Raw genomic sequence first — 21451 nt, 5'->3', positions numbered from 1 at the left:
ATGGAAAGATTCACAGCATTACCAGGTCAGAGGAAGGCCACAGAAGTTTGATATGACCTTGCTGCAACACAGACCTTGGAACTTTACTTAGTTGCTTCTCTTACGGAGTGCTGTGTCATGTACTGAAAATACCTTTTGGAAAAACATTTTATTGTGATGTAAAGACTCCAAGGGACAGAGTGGCCTTTAATAAGCCTTTCATAGAGGGAATCATGTCACAATCACAGATTTACATTATCCTCTCAAGAATTCAGAGGGCAGCACAAGTCGTTCACATCCAAGTTGTGCAGCTTTCTTGTTGAGAACAGTGAAAGCCTCCCTTTCTGACAGACATTACACTCACACCTAAAGCTGTATAATAAAGCAGACCGATTCTGTGCATGTGGGATTTTTACCAGAGGACTCTGGGGTTGGTTTTGGTTTGTTCTTTGATTTTATTTTATTTTTTTCAAATTTCAAAGTCTTTCAACAACAAACTCCTAGTTCTCATTCATGTAAAGCTTACTTTAACAAAAGACTTCTGGAATTGGTTCTTAAAGTAACTTTTAAAAATACCGTCAAAAGTGTTGAATCTTAGACTTTTCAAACTACTGTAGCATGAAAAAAGAAATCATTATTTCTTAGGCTTTACCTTTGCACATTGGGGCAGAACAGAGCAACTAAGATTGCCTGATGTAAAAAAGATACCAACAAATTCACCTTTTGTGTCAGAGCTAAGAAAACAATAAAGGCTGAGAGTAGGAATGCTTACAAAGGGTTTTATAAATTCAACAGAGACGGCAAATACTGTAAATCGGTCTTTTAGTATATATAAACCTTCTTACAGGGACTTGGAAAAAATTCTTTGTCTGTTTTATAACATCTCAGCCAAAATCTCATTAAAAACGTGAATGCAGTCAATTCATACACACTTTTAAGTACAGCAAATGTGAACCTCTGTAAGACTACAGTTTTTCCAGTGGCAAAGCCTCACTGTTTGCCTTTCCATTTCTCTCAGAGCCCAGAGGCTGTCCCCGTGACAAGTCTGCAGACTGAGAATCTCTCCTGTAAGACTTATGGGAGAGCAAGCTCATACTGTACCTTGCTTTGCTGAGAAACAGCCAGACTCTTCCATGTTATACTCCCATGAAGACATTAAAACATATTTATAAAACTTTCTTGGATAATTGCCTCTAACTGTTTGGCATAACAGTCACAGATCTTGAGCACAAAAATAATGTGTGATTTCGGCTAGTTTTTAGATTTCTCTGTATTTTCTTATATATAAAAGAAATTTATATAATTAAGGTAGGAATGTCAGCTTTAAGAGAAGGGCTACTTTTTTTGCCTAAATCCCAAGAGCTTGTAAAATCATTGTATTGGAATGATAATGGAAAATTTGGACCTTATTTTAAAATTTAGCATCTTGTTCTTTCAAAATTTAAAAACAAAATTCAAAAGCTAGGAATCCTTATTTTCCAGTGTCCTTGGAAGTATTTCCAAAGTTTTCAATACTAGAAGTTGTTTTGTTTTGGTTTTTTTTAGCAGGTATTTTTAAGACAGAATAAATTTTGATACTGTGTATGTGTGCATTTTAGGTTTTTCTCTTGTTTGATTGACTTAGATATAACATCATGTTTGAGACCTCTGAGCAGTATGAATTTCGATTTCTGGAAAGTAAATAAATGAGAGTTTGGAGAAAATAGAAGATAGCTTCACTGTCCTTCCCTGACTTTCCCAAACAATCTTTGATATTAAAACTAAATTCTTGACTGTGAAAGTGGTGAGTCACTGGAACAGGTTGCCCAGAAAAGTTGTGGACTCCTCATCCATGAAAGTGTTCAAGTTTAGGTTGCATGGGGCTCTGAGCAACCAGGTCAAGTGAGAGGTGTCCCTGTCCATGGCAGGGTGTTGGAATCAGATGATCTTTAAGCTTCCTTCTGACCCAAACCATTCTACGATTCTAGGATTAAATAAAAACTTCTGGCCTTTGATTGGTTTTCTTTTTGTGAAATTTAAATGGACACATACCAACAGAGAAGCTAATTGTGCTATCTCATCTTCAGGCTGGAAAATAACACAGAGACATTTGTTTTGGTTTTGACTTACATAAGAGGTATAGTTTTGCTCTTTATTTTATTAGTGAAATGGGGCTGGCAGAGTGAGAACCTGACCCATAGCTAGGAGTATTCCTGGGAATTCTGATTGTAAAACAGTAGTAACATGATAGGGGCACCAGAAAATTTCAATAATAAACTCTTGGAAAAGGATGGGAACCTGTTTTAGCAAGCCTTTCAGTATTAGGTCACATGAAGCATCGTATGACAGACAACAGAGAGCAGAGTCCTTCATTTGAAGAGTGGAAGAGGCAGAATGCCTTGAAGATACAGTTAATAGTTGTGAAACTGATGTTGTTAACAGATGTAAAAAAAGTTAAAGAGCATCATCCCCCGAATCCTGTGGTATTTGGTGCTGTTCTTTTATTGTTTATTATTACAGTTATTGTCATGGTTAGAAGCTATGGTGTGGTAGATATTGTCCAGACAGTAAGGAAAATGGATGAGGAAAGAAGTGTAATGCAGCCTTTTATGTCTAAGCCAACTTAATTCAATGTAAGTAGCATTGTAGAGGAAGGACTGGGGTTGGGAACCTCATGGGTTAGGACAGGGAGAACTTATAGGCTGCTGAAGGAGAAACTGAACAGTTAATACTGGGTAAAAGAAGTAAAATTGGTGATAAGGCAAAAAAGGATTCATTTTCTTAATGCCTTCCTAAAATAGTTAATTCCCAGTGTGTTTTTCTGTTGTACTGCAGATGGTTTGTCACTGGACCCTGAAGTCTCAAAGGCAAATGCCTATGGTTTCACTGGCTGCTTGTCCTCTGTTCAGTACAACCACATTGCTCCCCTGAAAGCTGCCTTACGCCATCCCAGCGTTGCTCCTGTGACTGTCAAAGGTTCCTTGACTGAATCCAGCTGTGCATCCATAATGGATGCTGATGTGAACACAGCAACAACAATATATTCTTCATCAGGTATGTCCTGCTGAGAGGGGAATGGGGAGTTTAAATGATGCTGTAGAGTCAGATTTCCTTCCTTTTTACTGTAATGCAATTGTGACAGTATAAATATTAGAACTGGAAAGTTGCCTTTTCTCTCAGAATTAGGAGTGTTGAGAATGGGCACCAGGATAAGTCAAGGCTCCTTTAAAAGTCATTGTTCTTGGTCTAAGTTCCTGGATTGCCTAAAACATGCCTAGAACAAACAAAAAAGTCCCAAAGCCCTAGTGAAAACAGCATTGGAATATCCTTATGCACCTGATTTGCCATTCCTGTCCACTCCAGATAACTCCAGTGCTGCAGATCTCAAAGGAGAACATAAATGTTACACACATTCCATATCCTAGTGGTGATGAAGCAATAGAAGTCATAGAACAAACAAGGCAAATTTGTTCCCACCCTGTCAGAAATGAACAAAAACTCTTGTAAAAATCCCTTGACACATGTGTGTGACTTCCATTGTATGCTTGTACTTCATTCTCTCAGGCTAAAGAGAAAGAGCAGTACTTGAGCAGTACCAGCAAAATAATCCCAATAGTTTGTATATCTTTTGCAATCTCGAAACTGTCCTCTGGGAATCTTAAGTATATTGCATATGCAAATTTGTATGCAGAGAAGGAAATGGAGAGCAGCTGGAAGTGTTGTCACCATGAACAGGAACAATCAAGTTACTGCTTTATTCACCAGTGGATGTGGCAGAATTCTTAATGACCAGAAAGGGGTACAAATTAAGGGTAGCTTTTTGCACCTTGACCTCTAAAGCCACTTTCTCTTTTTTGATAACTAATAAAACTCTGGTTTAGATCATAATACAATTCCTTTGACATTTGTACTTGCATCAAATCCCCATTTCCTGCAGCTTCTGCCTAAGATATTCAGCAGAAAACAAATGATGCTATTAGCATTCTGCATAGGGAAAAAGGCTGCTGATTACTCTTGAGAGCGGCTGGCAGTGTGTGTGTGCTTCTCCCCAGCCCCCCACTTTCCTCTCACTGCCTGGAGTTGTCTAAGGTATCTACTCTGATGCACGGAAGGAATGTGTCTTGTGAGTATTGAATGGGCAATGATACCGAAAATATGAACTCCTTGCCCTATGATCTGTCACCTCGATGATCTCATTTTTCTAAGGAGTTTAGAAAGCAGTAAGACCTGAGGCTCAGAACTGCAGGACAGAATGCAGAGCAGAGTGTAGCATTCGGACTTAAATATTTAAAGCTCACAATCAGTTGCACACTATTGTCAAAGTTAAGCACTGTTACATCAGAAATGCAGAATTATTATAAAACCTCATCCCTGTCTTTGTCACTCTGTGCTCTAAAATATGATTTCCTCTCAATGTGATGAATTAACTGACATTACTGTCTCACTATTCACACTGGATTTGATTAAAGCCTGAATAAGATCTTTAGAACGAGTGAGTTCTGAAGACTTCATGTGTTTAAATGCTACAGTAAGAGCACTGGGTGGTAGTCTTATTAAAAAAAATTCCAATTTGTAGCAAATTATTCTTTGTATAGATGTACTTGAGAATTACATTTATACATGGAAAGGACACATTTTAAGAATAAAAAGAAAACAGAGTTAAGGATTAACTTTCAGATTTACTGCTCATATCTCAATTCATCGCTTCCCAATTTCTCATTATTGAGTGTCTGAGAAGAAAAACAGAACTTCAAAGGAGACTGTACATGTCTCTGTCTATTTTCTAATGTACAGATACAACAAAAAAGCCCTCTAGGAAAACTCTTTATATGTGTGAAAAAGCTTTCTATATTTAAAACTTGAAAACAATTGAAGCTATTTCTTTTAGAAAGGAATACTCGTGTTCAAGAAAGTTTCCTCTCAGACAGATATGGAATAAAATCCATTCACTCATGGCTCAGTTATCCAAATACGCTCTTTCTGATTAGGAAACACAGAATGAAAGGTGACTTACTGTGGTTTTTATATTTAGTAAAAGTCTGCAGATCACCTTCTTCCTTGCTGAGGCACGTATAGAGGTTTTGGTAGTCTGAACTCTGCACTGATGGCAGTGAGATAATGGAGTTTTACTATGGTATTTTTTCTTAATACTAAAATACTTTTAAAATGACAGAGCAGATTCAACTGTGTGAACGGTGTAGTCTTGGGCTGTCTGTCTACTTCAGCTGAAGAGCAGGTCTTCATGCATTTAAAGTAAAAAATGTCAAGCACTTTTGTAAGTCAGAAACTACATAGAAAGATTTTGCTTCAGAAAGGCATCTTAAACGATAAAGTCCCTTTCTCACTGTGCTAGTTTTGCTGGACCTGGTATTTCCAAACAAGTTGTAACTGGCTAGGGATGTGCCAGGAGAGCCTTGGCTGTAGCAGTTACAAGATGGTGAAGTTCAGGACCCTTGGCAGAAGGAAAAAACCAGAAACCATGACTGCAACCCCAGACTTCAGCAGAAGAACCTCTGACCTGCTCATGGACCTGCTTGGAAGAATTCGACAGGATACTGCCCTGGTGAGAAGATGGATCCAGGAGATTTGTTTCAAGGATCATCTCCTCCAGGATCAAGAATGGTCCATCCCAATAAGCAGGATATCTACCAAAGGTGGCATGAGGCCCAGAGAGGTTGTGAAGTCTTCATCCTTAGATATATTCAAAACCCAAATGGATACAGCCCTGAAAAACTTGCTGTAGTAGGCTCTGGTTTGAGTAGGGGTATGGATTAGAGGATTTCTAAGGGGCCTTCTGACCTCAGGAGTGCTTCCACCCTCAGTTTTATCTAAAAGAAGAAGGATGTCCTGTTCAGGTCTCAAATGAGACCCAGTATTGCTTTCCCTTGACTTCAGAGTTTATTGTATTCCCACTGGAAATGGTTCTGCTGTTGTATGCCTTATGCTGCACCATAACAAACCCTCCTCTACTTGTATACTTTATTTCTCAGGCAAATATAATTCTTAAGACCTGTATCTGTTGGCCTTCATTCTGAAACTGATCTTAAACATTTGTTCTGGTTTTCTCTCAGTGCTTAAATTCTGGTAACAGTAGCCAAAAAATAGTGGAGTGCTAGTCACATTTAGTGTCAAATCTTACATAATCTTTTAGGCACGAATAATGTCTTACATAATTTTTAAGGTAGAAATTTATTTCATGCTTTTTCATACATGCTTAATAGTTTTTTTTTTACTCTTTTCGACTACTACCATGCACTGGATACCAGCTGGAGATTTTTCTCTAGTACAGGAGGACTGTTGTAGAACAGATGTGAATTTTTAATTGTAACTGATTTCACCGGTGTCAGCTGAGGGCAGGGGTAAAAAATACCTCGCCAAACTTCCAGCCTCTGAAAGGTAAATCATCATGAGTCTGAAATAAAGATTGTTGTCCTCTCCTAGTTTGTGGAAAGAAATAGGTGAGTCACACCGTCAATCTTTGACAGTCATCTTAGGGTATAAAGTATTCTTAGATTCTTTTCCTCTTTTACTAAATAAAAGGTGCCTAAATTACTAATTTTGATTTGTATCACTAATTCTGAGATACTGAAAAATAAAGCAAGATGAATCTACTCATCATGTACAAAATTATTACCAACCATGATCTAATTTTTAATTTGGCCATTTTGACCTTGGGCTCAAAGGCCTGAAATTAGGCTAAATAACCTTCAGATTTGCTTTCCAACATAACCTTTTCTATGATGCTATCTATCTATATATATGTGTGTAAAAATACATTTTTATTCCCATTCCACTCCCACAAATGTAGCAGATGAGATGAAGCATTGCTGTGACTGTTTCTTGGGAATGTCACTCTAGGCACACAGTATCCAAGCAAGGAAGGTCTTGTAAATAGGCCTCAATCTGAGTGTTCAAATCTGTCATTGGCATTTAACATTCAGTGTTGCCAATGGGTGTATTGGAGGTATTCAGCTGGCCCCAGAACTCCCTTTTGTGTCTGTAGCTCAGTCATGAGTCATGCACTGCATGTATGGGGAACCCTGACTTTCAGTATGTGTGTGTTTGATTAGAAATCCTTCCACCCCTAAAACTAGCAAGTAGAGTTGCATCTTTTAGAACATCAAAGCCTCTTGGAGGCTCATGCCTTCTGCATCTTTTTAGGGCTGGTATCACTGATGTAGAGACTAAGGAAAAAGTGTACCCTTTAAGAACCTAAATAGCCCAAAGCCGCCATCATCACAAATTCAGGACCACCTTATGCACAAATATTACGTTGTTGCTTGTTTCAATGAAACTCATCTTCTTCAGCAATGGCATACCAAAATGTGGCTGAATCAGTCACTAAGGCAAAGATGTTCAATTACAATAAACATCACAACACCAAATTTTTCAATTGGGCTTCCATCTCTTGCATCAGAAATCAGTTTGGCAAATCAGTATATGGTACACAGAAGAGACAGTGATCCCTAACTCCTTCCCTACATACATTCTCTGGGGGCTTGTAAAGGAGAGAAACACAAATATGAATCCTGTCAAAGGAGAGAGTAAGCTGAAGAGAACAGAAAAATGTGAAGGTGCAGAAAAGCTAGATTCAGTTAGCAGTAAAAAAACATGGCATTTTCTGAAACATGCAGTACTAAAAAGAAAGTACACTGCTCTAACTCCACTGACTTCAAGGAGGGCTTGACCTCTTGGATTTGGAGTTGAATTTGAAACAGGTCGTGGGCTATTTGGCTCAGTGTTTCAATGATAATTATTTACAGAGAGAGTACAAGAGAGCTCGAACATCGAGGAGCCTTTAATATAGGAATTTATTACTGATCCTCTTCTGTTTTGGATCCAACTTGACCACTGCATTTCTGCAACAGAGATAAAAACATCCCTTCCAAGAAGCTGTCCTAAGCATAGAATGTTTCTCTTCGTGGGATTGAATTCAACTTTAATATCTGTATCTACAAATGTAGGTCATGTCTAAATCTGTCTAGTGTCCCTTTCCTTTGGCTTCTTTCTAATATTGTTTCTTAGGTAACAACAAAAAAAAATAATACAGCTCTGACTGAGAAAAGCTCCTAACGGGCTATTTAATTCAAATGTCTCTCTGACTCTTCTGACGAACTGAAACATCACTTTCAGATGTTAGTGTGAGTCTTTCTGTTTCCTTCTAAATATACCCTTAACAGACTTTGTTCCTGAAGATGTAGAATAAAATTGTTCTGCAAACTCACTTTATTTTTAAGAGCTTTCTGGTTCAGTTCTCCAATCCCCCAAATCCCATCTATTGAAAACGAATTAGAATTCATGAGAGTAAGAGGACACTTCTGTCTATGCCACAGAGAAAATGAACACAGGTGATACAGAAAATAAGTTCTGTTTTGTTTAACCAACTGCAGATCCTTTCGGGAAGACAGATGAAAGAGAACCTCTCACCAATGCAGTCAGAAGTGATTCAGCTGTGATTGGAGGTAACTTTGTTTTTAAAGATTACAGTAGAAAAATAATTCAGAGCAAACATCTAGGAGACTTTAAATCTGGGCTCCATGAAACCTAGCTGAATTTTTTTTGTAATATGATGCAGGTCTAATATTTGCTCTATTTATTAGCGCGTACCTGTATCAAGCTCCCTAGGTAAGCAACTGCATTATGGATTACTGTGGACATACATGGATCATCAAGAACCTGAGTCTTCTAAAATATAAACCACCTCTGTCTGTCTGCCTGCTTAAGCAGGGGATTTGGACAAGATGACCTCCAGAGGCCCCAGCCATTCTCGGATTCCATATGATTCTGTGTTCTAAGACCCAGCTAACTAGTAACTGTTTTAGACACAGCCCTGCCGAGACCCTCTACACAGTATTCATATATCCCATACTTCTTGAGCTCTCTCTTTGCAATCTGGTGGTGTAGGGGAACTCACCAGGTCATATGGAAGTATATATATGCTAAATCATATGAAAGTATTTATATACTAGGAAAAATTGTCCTCCTAATTTCATGTATGGCTTGAATTTTCCTTTAACAGCCTAGAAGACAATTTATCTCTGTTTATTTTAGAGGGTGCCCTGTAACAAGCTGCCTTTGATAATATCTAAAAGCTATAAATTAAAGTGTACGAGGTTCATGCAAGGTTTCCAGAGATAACATAGAAGAAAACATGACAGAGCGAGAATTTGTATGAACATACAGATCTAGCTTTTCAAAAGCAAACACAGTGAACCAACTTTACTCCCAGTGAAAGCAAAATTTGATGGAAATTAGGTCAATTACATCAATACTTGCTGCTTTAAGTGTTCTTAAGATGAAAAAATAGAAATAAAAACTGCCATGGAGGGTGATAGAGGCATATGGTTGTGTACAGACTGAGATGAACTGATCTATCATATCTACTAGCTGCTGTGCATTGGTAATGCATTTTTGAGGTAATTGGACTTTCTATTTTGGTTTTTACTCTTTCTATCCTTTCTTTTTTGCCTCTTTATAGGTGTAATAGCAGTTGTGATATTCATCATCTTTTGCATCATTGCCATCATGAGCAGATTCCTCTATCAGCACAAACAAGCACATCGAAGTAGCCAGAAAAAGGAGAAGGAATACCCAGAAAACCTCGAGAGCAACTTTAAAGCTGACATTGACTTGCAGAACACAGTGAGCGAGTGCAAACGGGAATATTTTATCTGATGGACAATGCAATTTATTCTTGCTCTTACTTCCCTAACCTTCCTTTATTTGTTCCTTTATTCCTTCCTTCCTTCCTTATTTTCTTTTTTGAAAATTTTTTTTAAACGTTCATTTTTTGCTATTCCATTTGGAAAAGACCGCCCTGCACAGGAAACACTGAGAACAATCACAGTGCCTCATTCTTTGCACAAGAACCTGGCAATCACAGTTTACTTCTTCAACTCAAGAGACCTGTTATCCCACCCTACACAAAATAAGATCCACATGCACACCTTGTGTCTGCTGTCAGTTCTTGGATGTTTCAAAGTCCCTACATTTATTTGTGTTTTTTTCTCTGGAGCTATTTAAGTTATCACTTTTACAGTAGAGCTGGACTATGTAAAGTACAGGTAAAGTAGTTGAACACATAGCTCTAGAGGTACTGGGACAGGATAGAGGGAAAGAATGAGACCAAAACACTTGATTTATTTCATAGGCTCATTTACAGCAATCATAAAAATCTGGCAAAATTCTCAAATGTTATTAATTGTTATATTGTCTATTGATTTAAATGGTGTTACGTTAATTCATACCAGCTGAGAAGCTGGTATGATGTAAAGGAGAATAAAACTGTCTTCATTAAGCTCCTTCCCCCAACCTCCTGTCCTTTTACTGTAACTTTTAGGCTTCTCAGTACTTTTCCAACAATATATGTATCAATAATAAATGTCATTCCCATTCACCTCTTCCACCTCCATCTTGTAAGGCTGGCTATGTAGACCCAACATACTCTAGCATAACTAGCTGAAGCATGGAAAATAGTAGCTTGAATCTCCAAGGGTTTTAGGAAGCTGCTAGGACTTAGGTGCTCTATATTTGTCTGAAATTTTAGAAATGCAGCATATGCCTGTTCATGCTATGTGGAGGATTATCATGCACTTAGGTTAAACACTGTTGCTGCTGTGGAAAAAAAGAAATACATAGATGAGAGAAAAACAAAAATAGTTTACTCTTAACCATGATGCACACCTTCTGCAAGTTCTTTTAAAAAAAGAAAAAAATAAATCCAAATACTCAAAAAACCCTCCCAAAACTGCATGTAAGATTGATTGGTATTTCTTGTTTGTAGAAGTTGGAATACCTTCTCCAAAGCTAAATAGATCCGATATAGAACAACCCTGTTTACAAGTAACAACATTAGAGAAACAAAAAAGAATACTCTTACTTCAAATTAATCTTCTTTCCTTTTTTCTAAAGTCTTCTATCCTTTCCTGATTGGGAACAATACTGAAGACTTGAATTCCACCCATATTACTTGTGCTGCATGGTTACAATATGAGGCTTGAAAACCATTTTTTCAGTCACAGACATCCTAAGGGTCAGAAATGAAGGAGTCCCAGCAAAGCAGGTTTGCACACGGTATTGTTTCCATGTGACATCTGTCTTCTCAGGGCTTCTAAAGAGCATGTAGAGTTTGCTGTAGGACTTGAAGGTTCCTGACAGTAGTTGAATGAAGCCTACAGTTAAGGGGAAAAAAAAACTTATTCATTGCAGTACTCTTGATAAGAATTAATTCAAGACAATTAATTGTACAGCTGAATCTCTTTCTTTGCCCTACACCCTTGTGCAGTCATCCTGGGGTTTCCACATGAGGGTCCTTTTTACATAAAATCAAAGAATCACAGTATGAGGTAATAAGCCACAGCAAGCTAGAGATGAGCTTACCCATGCAACAGATACTATTTTTCTAGGCAGTGCATTTCAAAGGTAAGTAGCTGTTTATTTGGGGGATTTTTATGAGGAGAGAGAGAAGGCAAGGAAGAATAAATAAATGACAGTTTGGATATGGTGGTTCTTCATCACTTCTTTGGAGCATCCAGTGAAGAGAAAGCAATCTTAGAATTATATCATTCTCATGCAAAGAGGAATATGTGAGACCACCTCTTAACTGAGCAATTTTATGAAGCCATTTATATTGAAATTACTATTAGTGCTGTTCTTCCTCAATCATAGTCAACAATAGCCCTTTTGCCACATGCTGGCTGATTCATGTGATTACTGAGAGTGTTTCTGTGTAATGAGATGTGTAATAATGGATTCGTGACCCTGAGATTATCTCAGCTGGTTAGACCGTGGTGCTAATAATGCCAAGGTTGTGGGTTTGTATCCCTGTATGGGCCATTCACTTGAGAATAGAACTGGTGATCCTTGTGGGTTCCAACTCAGAATAATCTGTGATCTGTGATTAGCTGAGCTCCCTTTATGTTGCTTTATTTTTGCAGTAAAATCCTGGCAAAGAAATTATTTTTATTTCTTCCTTTCCCCAGATAAAGCTGCTTTGTTTGGCATGGCAGGAGGGGAGGAATAAGAGTTCACGGGCTCCTGTTTGGGTCCATGTTTGAGTCATCTTCTCTGAAATAGCTTGTGTATGAGACATCTCTGAACTCCTAGCATGCTTAATTGACTTTATAAAGAATGGAATAGGAAGAAGGGGAATGCCTCCAGTTGTGTATTTTTCTCTAGATGACCTAGCAGATACAAAACATCCTTCTGTTTTCCTACATGTTAGTTTCCAGGAACAAAACTACTACAGAGTGCAACATTAAAGTGTAAAGCAGCTCCAGCAGCAGAGTAGCTGGAGAAGGGAGACTGAGCAATGAAGCAGAGTCCTCTCATTTCTAAAGTAACTAAGTTGCTTTCAGTCATCATAGGACCTGATTCTGCAAGATGCTAAACTTTCTCAAGGAGGATCAAGGTCTCATTACCAAAGGTAGATATTAGTGTTGCTGCAAACATTTCAGATACAGCTCAGTGGCTCAGTCCCAGGCCAGAGGGCAGGTGTAGTGGCAATGCTCTGTACCAGCCCACATCTGGCAAAATGCTGTCAAGTGGTTAATTTGTCCATTTTTCCTTATCCTCCTTTAATATAACCCAGGCTGGTAAAACTCTTTGAAAACTTACCTTTGGTGTGCATCTGTAAAAAGAAAGAACTGCACATATATAAATGCTTGCATGAGTATACAGAGACATGTGCATCTATACCTATGGATGTGCTGAGATGAGAATATTCTTATGCTACAGGACTGAACCAATGAGCACATTAGTATGGACTTCTAAATCAGGATGCCAAAATTCTTCTTATTAAATGGTAGCTAAAAGATACTATATGAAGTACCCTAATACTAACTCCTTTTTTGTGTTTTTATTGTTTTTTTCTAATGCTTTCTTTACTGAGGGCATAATTAGATTTCCTTCAGTACCAGTTAAAGGAAATTAATAATATTTTTTTTATAAAAAAGAAGAAATACAATTTCTTTCATTTTCCACAGTTCAAATTAGACCTTTTCACCATTTATTAAAAACCATTTCTGTTATTTTGGTTAAAATTTCTCTTTAGATGGGGTAGTTTTTCTTTTAGCTATTATTCTAGATAACATTTTTAAGTAAACATAAAATAATAATTTTTATACATAAAATGTCGTTTCATTTCAGTGGAAAAGAACTGTTGGAGCATTGTTTGGGTTTTCTTCCTTATCCTAAAATGAGTTTCATAATAAAAGTAAGGGACTGGTAGAAGCATACTAAGTCTCTTTTTTTTTTCTTTTGGTGATATGATATGTAACCTCTGAAAATTATTACTGCTAGGCAGGGATTTTTAGACTGTGAAATTACTAAGTATCTTAGATATGGATTTAGGCTCTGCAAATTCTTGTTTTCCGGAAAAGACTTGGCCAATAACTGCCATGCTTATAAAGATATTTAGTCATGCAGTCTGAGTTGGATGCCTGGAAGGACTGTCTGAGAATCCCAGTGCCTGGCTATAGAAAACAAAGGAAAGCTGTCTGTTGGAAAGCTAAATCCAACTAACTTTCAGTGTGACATAGGCTGGCACCTGGGAGAAGGGTGGGCTTTCAAAGGAATTTGATGTGAGGTGGATGTGGGTGGATCAATGCTTGAGTAAGTTACTGTAGAAGATGAGCATTTAACTCAAATTAATTCCAGCTGAATTTCTGCTTCTGCCTTCCTGTGAAATGTTTTAATATACAAGAGATTTAAATACCTTCAAAAATTGAATCCCATTTCTCTTCTGGAAATAAAATGTTGGTCCTCAGTAAGTCACCTATGTAATTGGCAGTTAGTATTTCATCTGTCCTTATTTACTTACTAGAGACAAGACAGTGTGAGTGTTTTGGGTAAATTTTTTACATGTACACTTTTTTATTTTTTCTTGGTTTTGCCATGGCTCAGCGCAAAGCCAAACAAAAGACACAGCTTTAACTTACATTGGCTAAACCAGAATTCTTATCTGGGTAAATATAACTGTAAAAACCAGACATACGGAGTTGTACTGTTATCAAATTGTGTTCAGTCATGAGATGCCCCTGATACTTAAGTTAAAACTGATAGCCAAATTACAAACATAGGACATTTTCTCTCTGCTTTATTTTAACCTGATATAGTTAGACTTCATTCATCCTATTTATCAATTGCCCAATTTTTACAGTGTGAGACAAATCCTTATTTTAATGAGATCTTTGAGTATATTAGGATTTAGCTGATCACGTTTCACATATTGGGTGAGGAGCAATCAATACATCATATTGTTTCCCTATGGTGAGGGGTTATGAATCTTCTCCTAATGAAGTCAGCTATTGATTTTGCTGAACATAAGATTGAGTCCTAGACCTATGAAAGCACTTGGATATTGTTTTTGTCTGAGTCTTTTGGGTTTGTTTCATTTTGGATTTGGTTTTACCTGCTACTTGTTTTACACTTGTCATCCAGTCTAGTCCAGCCCTGTGGTCAACGAAGACAGGGCAAATGTCTCAAACATCCTTTAAGATTAAATGAATCACTAGAGATGCATCTTTCTCTCCATTGATTATAGAGACAGGGTAGTCTCCTGGCAATAGGTTAGCTACTTCTAGCAGAATTTGCTTACATGTTGGAATTTTACACTAGCTTTGCAGATCCAGTAGACACATCTGCACAGATCTTATAAGTGACTTGGATTTTTTTTTACTGAGATGACAGCTGGGTCAAGGAAGGACACCTCTTTGCATCTAAAATTACACTAGACATCTCTGCCTAGTAAATGCATGTGTCTAATTGTAGCCAAATACAAGAAAATCAAGTGTTGAAATACCTATTTGAGCCAGTGATGATCCAATCGGTAGTATATGGGGCTTGGAAGAGGTTTATTCTCCTTCCAGTGTATTCTAAATTCAAGATCCATTTTTTGCCTCATGTGGGAGCTTTGACAGATAGAATACATGTAGACAGATCCACACACCTCTTAATCTAAAGCTAACTCAGCCCCTTCATGTGACTTTCTAGTCCTGAATCTCTGGTGCCATTTGAGAGGAACTAGGGTATCTCTGCAGCTCCAGTAAAGAGGTGTGTCCCCTGTCTGTCATATCTTGCATCTGTTAGCCCCAAGCAGATGTGTCTGATACCTGTTGGCTTTGCAAATTATAGTAAGTGCCCATCCGGAACTCCTAAGCTCTTGATGAGCTGAATCTCTTAAAAAAAATAAAAATCCCATCTTCAGAACAAAATCAACTTCCTTTTCATCAGTGTAACCCAAGCAGTTGACATGTGTCCTCCACATCAACAAGAGTGTAGAGGAGGCAGAACTTGATCCCTTTGTGCTCCACCTTCTCATGTCATCGCTGTCTGTTGATGTCACCTACACAAAGCTTACCCTAAACAAAATCAGAGTAAAGTATTGTTCTGCACTGCCAGTTTTTCACAGACAGAGTTTTTTTAATTTATTTTTCAGAAAGCACACTTAGTAAAAGACTCAAGCAAAGTGTGAGACCTTGTGAGGCTCTAAGACAAGTGCTATTTCAAAGCTTTCATGCAATTTTTTAATGCCTACTTACCAACAAGCCAAGTGATATAGCTGCATCCCTGTCAAACCAGGGGCTTTATCCAGGGTCTTCAGAGGTTGGTGAGAGACCTCTTGGTGACCTCTTGCACCATGCCCTTGAAGATTTTGGGGGTTTTCTTCACAAGTTACTATCACAGCTTCAAAGCATGATTTGTTCCCTGCACTTTACTGCACTTCCTTTCCCAATGAAAAGTTCTTCATGTCCTCTTTCGGTGTGGGTGGCCCCCTCCTCTGTGCTCCTTTTGTACATGAAACTTCTAACTGCACTGTTCTTTTGGGTCTGGAGTAGCTTTTTTCTTTTATTGTTTATTTTGAGTCATGCATATAGGAGCTTGGATATATCAATGTATTGGTACTTATTTTTGTGATCTTTTGCACTAAGTTACTCTGACAAAAAACAAAAACTGGAAAAAAAAAAAGCACACTTTCTGGTGAACTATTGTAATTTGTAAGCTCGTTGTTTGTTGTTTGTAATGTACTGAGTCTACAAGCCGAGCTAAGGAAGGATTAAGGCAACAGTTTGTGTTGACAGTGTCACTCCATATCTAGTTCATCTGTTTTCTTTTTCTCTCCTTTTTGCTGTAACATATGGAACTATCAGATTGGTGGTAGGAGGCAGAGGAACTTGTTTTACAGTTCTAACTAAGATTACGATTTTTCTTCTGGCAGTCACAGAAACCAAAATGTCAGCTGTGTGTTTAACCAGAAGGGAGACTGCACTCCATCATGGAGATGTAGTTACCTAGAGATGGTGACCTCTAAGGGAAAATGGGGACATTAACACTCCAAACTAAAATTGTGATGAGGCAGTGAAGGAGGCAAAAGCTCTCAGAAAAATTACATTTTTTGAAGACACACATGGTAACCATCATGTGGATATGAGGGTTTCAGGTATTTTTATGTGGGTTTTGCCATGGAGTTAATTACTAGTTAGCCTGCCAAAACATAGTTTTAGTTGTCTCGATGATTTGTAAAGTATCGGAGATGTGCTTCAAACATGGGAGAGGATTTCAAAGCTCTGGCTGATACTGTTACGACACTCTCCACTTAGATCACTGGAACTCTCCCAGATAACCCAAAGGAGAATTGGGGATGGTTTCCCTCAACAAATAACATTTAATGAAACACTGGGTACAACAGGTGATCCAAAGAACAGAGTTTGCTTAGAGACTTACCCCTTCCCATCCCTCCCTCATTTAGGATGCTTGCGGCAGCTTTTCTCTGAACTAATGGTTGCTGTTCACATTGCAACAGCATTTGCTTCTTGATATGCTGGTCATTACTCTCTTCACAAATTTGAATCCCACAACCCTGAAGAGAGTCCATTTGATACGATTTTTGCATGGGAAATTATTTACTCACTTTAGCATGCCCTTTACAGTTCCATCTTACATCATTTAGGCACAGCATTTTCTGATGTGTTTTGTCATTGCTGCCAATGCAGCACACATATTGTTACAGAAGAAGAATGGTTGTTTCTGAGGTAAAGCTTAGATATCGTCAGTCAGTCTCACTTCCCATTCACAACTCATGTAATACTCCAACACCCAAACCCATACTATGAAGTTTCAGGAGCTTACAAGAGCAAAGAGGTGCATTTTTTTTTCAGACATCCAGTCATAAAAATCTCTGTGAGTTTTACACATTAAATATGTAACATAGACCATTGTATCTATATGATAGAGAGAACATTAACATTGTAGTACCAGACCTGCTTTGAAACCCATTTCATAAAAGAAACAGACCCAGCTTCAGACCTGGTTGTAATCCTGTTTAGGTCAATGTAGATACATCACAGATAAATTTAGCCTCATATTGCCCTAGGCAAGGGCATTGATGATCTCCTATAAACTGGGGTTGACATACATGAATTCAAGTCAGGACCTTATGTTCATCATCCTTTACTGCTGTCAACAAGAGTTGCATTCACTGAAATTGTGTTGTCTTCTAGCAGCACTGTGGATAAAACTTGGGATAAGGCAATGAACTTCAGTTCCACGTAAGCCCATGACATGGTTTAAGTCACGTTCAGGAGTTTCTGGAAATGTGTGTATGGAGAAGAGTGGTCTATGGGTGGTGTCTTGCCAACCGACTTGGGAACCCACTCACTGACTTTGGAAGGATTTTATGGGATTTTTCTGGAGTTCTTTCCTGGGTGGACTGTGGTGAAGTGTACAATATTTGAAAAATAAAGGCGCCCTAAAAAGCAAAGGAAAATAAACCAAAAAAACAGCTGAGATTAAATATTTGTAATAAAAAAAATTGAATCTTTCTACAGATGAGCCCTTCATGATTCATTTTGCTTTGTTTTACTCAAATTGTATTAACTAAATCTCTCAGAACTCTGTTCATTTCAGTAGCAAAGTGAAAAAAAAAAATCTTTTTTTTTGTTTTAATGGTCCATCCAAGGTTAATGTAAGAGTCTTTCAGTTACAGTAAAAAGCAAAATGGAGATTTAGATTATTCCTCTTTCACTATCCAGTTTTCTAAAGAAAATTCCACAGGACGTTGCCTCAGTCTAAGTCAGTTTTGTAGACAATGTAACATGTCTTAATACCCTGTTTGGGGGTTGAAAAAATTTAGCCTTAGCTTCTTTTGTTTTCTATGGTTACTGTTGTACAGAAGAAAGACTTAAACTGTAAGTAATGTATATTTAATAAAAAAAGACTTTTTGTATGATTTTGTGTGGAAGACAGATGCCTCCTCCTGTGTTTTTATTTTATCTTCTAGCTGAACGAACATTAAAAAGTGCTGATTATGGGAAAATATTTTCAGCTGTTTATATGTTAACTCTAAGCCAACACGTCTCACTGGATATTAATAAAAGCTGAAGTGCCCACAACCAGGATTTATTGATTTCAGCTATGGTTAAAAGTTAATATCAGAGGATATCTGGTCATCACCCAAATACCTGACACAACTCATAACTGTTGGTTTGCAGCACCCCGCGTGGGGTGCATAAGGGCACAGATTCCCATGCTGGATAAAAGTCATATTTGGAGAGATGCCTTGGTTCTGGTTAGAAAACATGCCTAGTCATAGCTCTGTAGCTTTCCAGGCACCCATGCACACGTGTGCACACACATGTGCTCTGTCCCCAGCCTTGCACAAACGTCACGTGTGTCCTGCTTCACTCATGGATCCCCAGAAGGCAGGATTAACAAGGGTTTGTAGTCTTGGGTGGAGGTGTGCTATTTGGCAAGACAGCTTTGCAGTACCTTCTTTGGGGTTTTACAAGCACAATGCCCACCTCATGGGGCTAATCCAGCCTTCCCCAGGCATCCCAGTCCACAACTAGCCATGCATCATGCAGGCACCAAAGCCATCCTACACCAACAGAAAACTACTGCTGTCCCCTTGTAGGTGCAGGAAGGGGGTTTATACATCACTTGGCTTAGACAAAACTTCAAGTTACAATTAATCCCACACTGAGTTACTTTACTCAGGGGGAAAAAAAAAAAGCAGTGAAGAGCTATATAAATCTTTCAGCCTCTTCATAGCTGATATAGTGGGAGCAGTAACCTTTCAAAGGCTTGTAAGGGCAGTACAGACTCCTACAATTTTTAATCCAGACCTTGAAAATTAAGTTTGCATGGTTTACAGTCCAGAAATGTCAATGTGAATCATTTTCCATTTTTCTGAGTGGAGAGAGAGAAACTATTTTCTTCTTCCTTAACGTCTTAAGGGGGAGGCTTTAGCATCCCCCATTGTTTTGGAGGAGTTTGGGGTTTTTTGGTAGTTTTTTTCAAAAAAATATGCTTCTCTCTTCCTGAGCAGGAATGCGATGAGTTTGAAATATTATTCAGAAGGTTACATTAAATAATTGCATTAGTGTAATGAAAATGCATATATCTATTTGGCAGCCTGACAAAAGATCATTTATTGCAGTTTATGGCTAGTTAGCAACATCTGGAAGAAGGGACAAGGTATCATCAAGGGTTGTGGTCAAATCTTCCTCATCACCTGCTGTCCTTTTCTATCAGGCAGAACTAAAAAAAAAAAATCGCCTCTTTTGCAATTTCCACATGAGTAGCAGGTGTTTTACGCTAAAGCTTTATTTCTTCAACTAAAGGCCCATTGGCAAATGTATACAGGCAAATACCATTAAGTGAACACTGCTGTGAAAGAAAGGCAGGAGAGCCCTGCTGCAGTCAGGTGTGATATTTTTTTGCTTTTTTCCCACAGCATGAGTACTAGGCAGCTGCAGTCAGTGCTTATTTTTCTATACCTGTTAGCCTAGCAAGTAATCAGGAAAAGCTGCCATACACAGCCACATTGTTCTTCCAAACTCCCATACCGGTGGTGTCTGTATTTAACTTTTCTTAGATTGAGATCGTTTCTCTTCCTTTATCAAAGCCTAAGCTAAATAGCCTTTGCCTCAGTTTAAGCCCATTACAGCTTGTCCTACTGAGGAAAGAATGGAAAGAATAGCTCTATTCCTTCCTGTCATGCAGCAGCCCTTTTTCTCTGTTTGACTGCCTTAATTATCTGTTTAGTTACCTTATCTACCCAGCTCCCCATACTCTTCAGCTCCCTTGATTTCAGACAAACCAACCCCACTTCCCTTATGCCTTTCCTTGCTTTTTTTTTTTAACATATAATCACAGAAAACAGCCTGGTAAAAACTTAATGTTTAATTTTACCAGCTGGGCTGTCAGAATTCACTGTAGTGCAACTAATCTACAGAAGATATATTTTTCTCTATGCCAAATTATTTTCCTTAGCCCTACTCCCTGCACCCTTTTCTAATAAAATGTCGTTAGACCTCTAAGGTGATGGGGGCCAAACCACATTGCAAAGCCAAAACACTGAAACTACTTCAATAGTATAACTTAGAGTCTACTACAAACCGCTCACACACAACAGTATTACTGTGGAAAGAAATCCATTGTGTGATGGATTACAGTGTTTCTGCCTCATTAGGAGGTACAAAGGGGTGGTCAGTTGTCCAAATTACCAGTTCATTCCCACTTTGCAAGGTGTTGGGCAATAGGAAATTAGGAGCTGACAGGTCTGTTAGATCTCTGCTTTATCCTTCACTTAACAAGGAGACTATATCCAAGCACAAGGTGGATGCTGGATCTCTGCCATTACTAAGATACTGCTACAGAAAAAAAAATATGGAAAAGTATGGAAAGGATGCAGATATTTTGTGTGTTAAAGGCTTTAGTGTAAAATAATTTGTGATAAACAGGACAGAGCAGGAAATGAACAGGATTTGATGGAGACAATGTGTGGATACTGAATGTATGAAAGGCTAGAAACTGCTACATAATAAATGAGGAATTCAACATGAAACAGTTCAGCTTCAATAACCTAAGTTAACAGTCTGCTGATAGTTTATATGGTTAAAATGAAGCACTTTTTCCTGAATGAAGGATTGTGTAGACAACTGGAAGTGAGGTAAGAATATAAGTGTTAACAAAATAAGTGAAAGGTACAATGGACTTTTTTACTTCCATATGGTTGGCAGAGCTAGGCAGCAGTCCTAGGAATTGATGCCTAAAATATAATAGTCACAGAAAGACTTTTTTTTTTAATGGCAGGAAATTTTATATTTCTTTTAAATTTTGGATCCCATCCTAAGTCCTGCTCAGGACCTTCTATTCTTTAAGGTAATCCCCCACCTGAATTTGGTTAGGGAGTAAGAAAACCAGAAACAGCTTCTCTACTGATTTATCTCAGTCACAGTTTGGCATGGTAAGTAGTCACATGGCAGGACTGTGACTGTAGGACTTCTCTGCCTCTCTGAACCCATAAAAACGTGAAGTCCTCCACAAGCACTGTATGCCTGAGCTTTATGCAAAAGACTAAGATCCATAGTTAAGGCCTGTTTTTATTGATATACAGACACACATACCCTGAGATCCCCATTCACACCAAGTATTCTCATGGTTTGTGCCTTTCAGGCCATGCTCAGAGAGGAGATTCCTTGACCAGACATTA

The 21451-nt window shown here is 38.2% G+C and overlaps 1 protein-coding gene across 1 annotated transcript in view; it reads left to right on the top strand.

The window, feature by feature from the left end:
- Positions 1-18198, top strand: part of CNTNAP5 (contactin associated protein family member 5) — a 289197-nt gene extending 270999 nt beyond the window's left edge. The window contains exons 22-24 of the mRNA XM_064661315.1: positions 2794-3012; positions 8349-8420; positions 9437-18198. Coding sequence (XP_064517385.1) covers positions 2794-3012; positions 8349-8420; positions 9437-9633 — 488 coding nt within the window. The 3' untranslated portion in view covers positions 9634-18198. The remainder of the gene's footprint in view (positions 1-2793; positions 3013-8348; positions 8421-9436) is intronic.
- Positions 18199-21451: the final 3253 nt, after the last annotated feature.

The sequence above is a fragment of the Pseudopipra pipra genome, chromosome 7 (assembly GCF_036250125.1).
Source record: "Pseudopipra pipra isolate bDixPip1 chromosome 7, bDixPip1.hap1, whole genome shotgun sequence".
In the NCBI taxonomy this organism is placed as follows: domain Eukaryota; kingdom Metazoa; phylum Chordata; class Aves; order Passeriformes; family Pipridae; genus Pseudopipra; species Pseudopipra pipra.
Note: the sequence above shows the minus strand (reverse complement) of the source record. Positions and strands in the feature narration are given on the sequence as shown.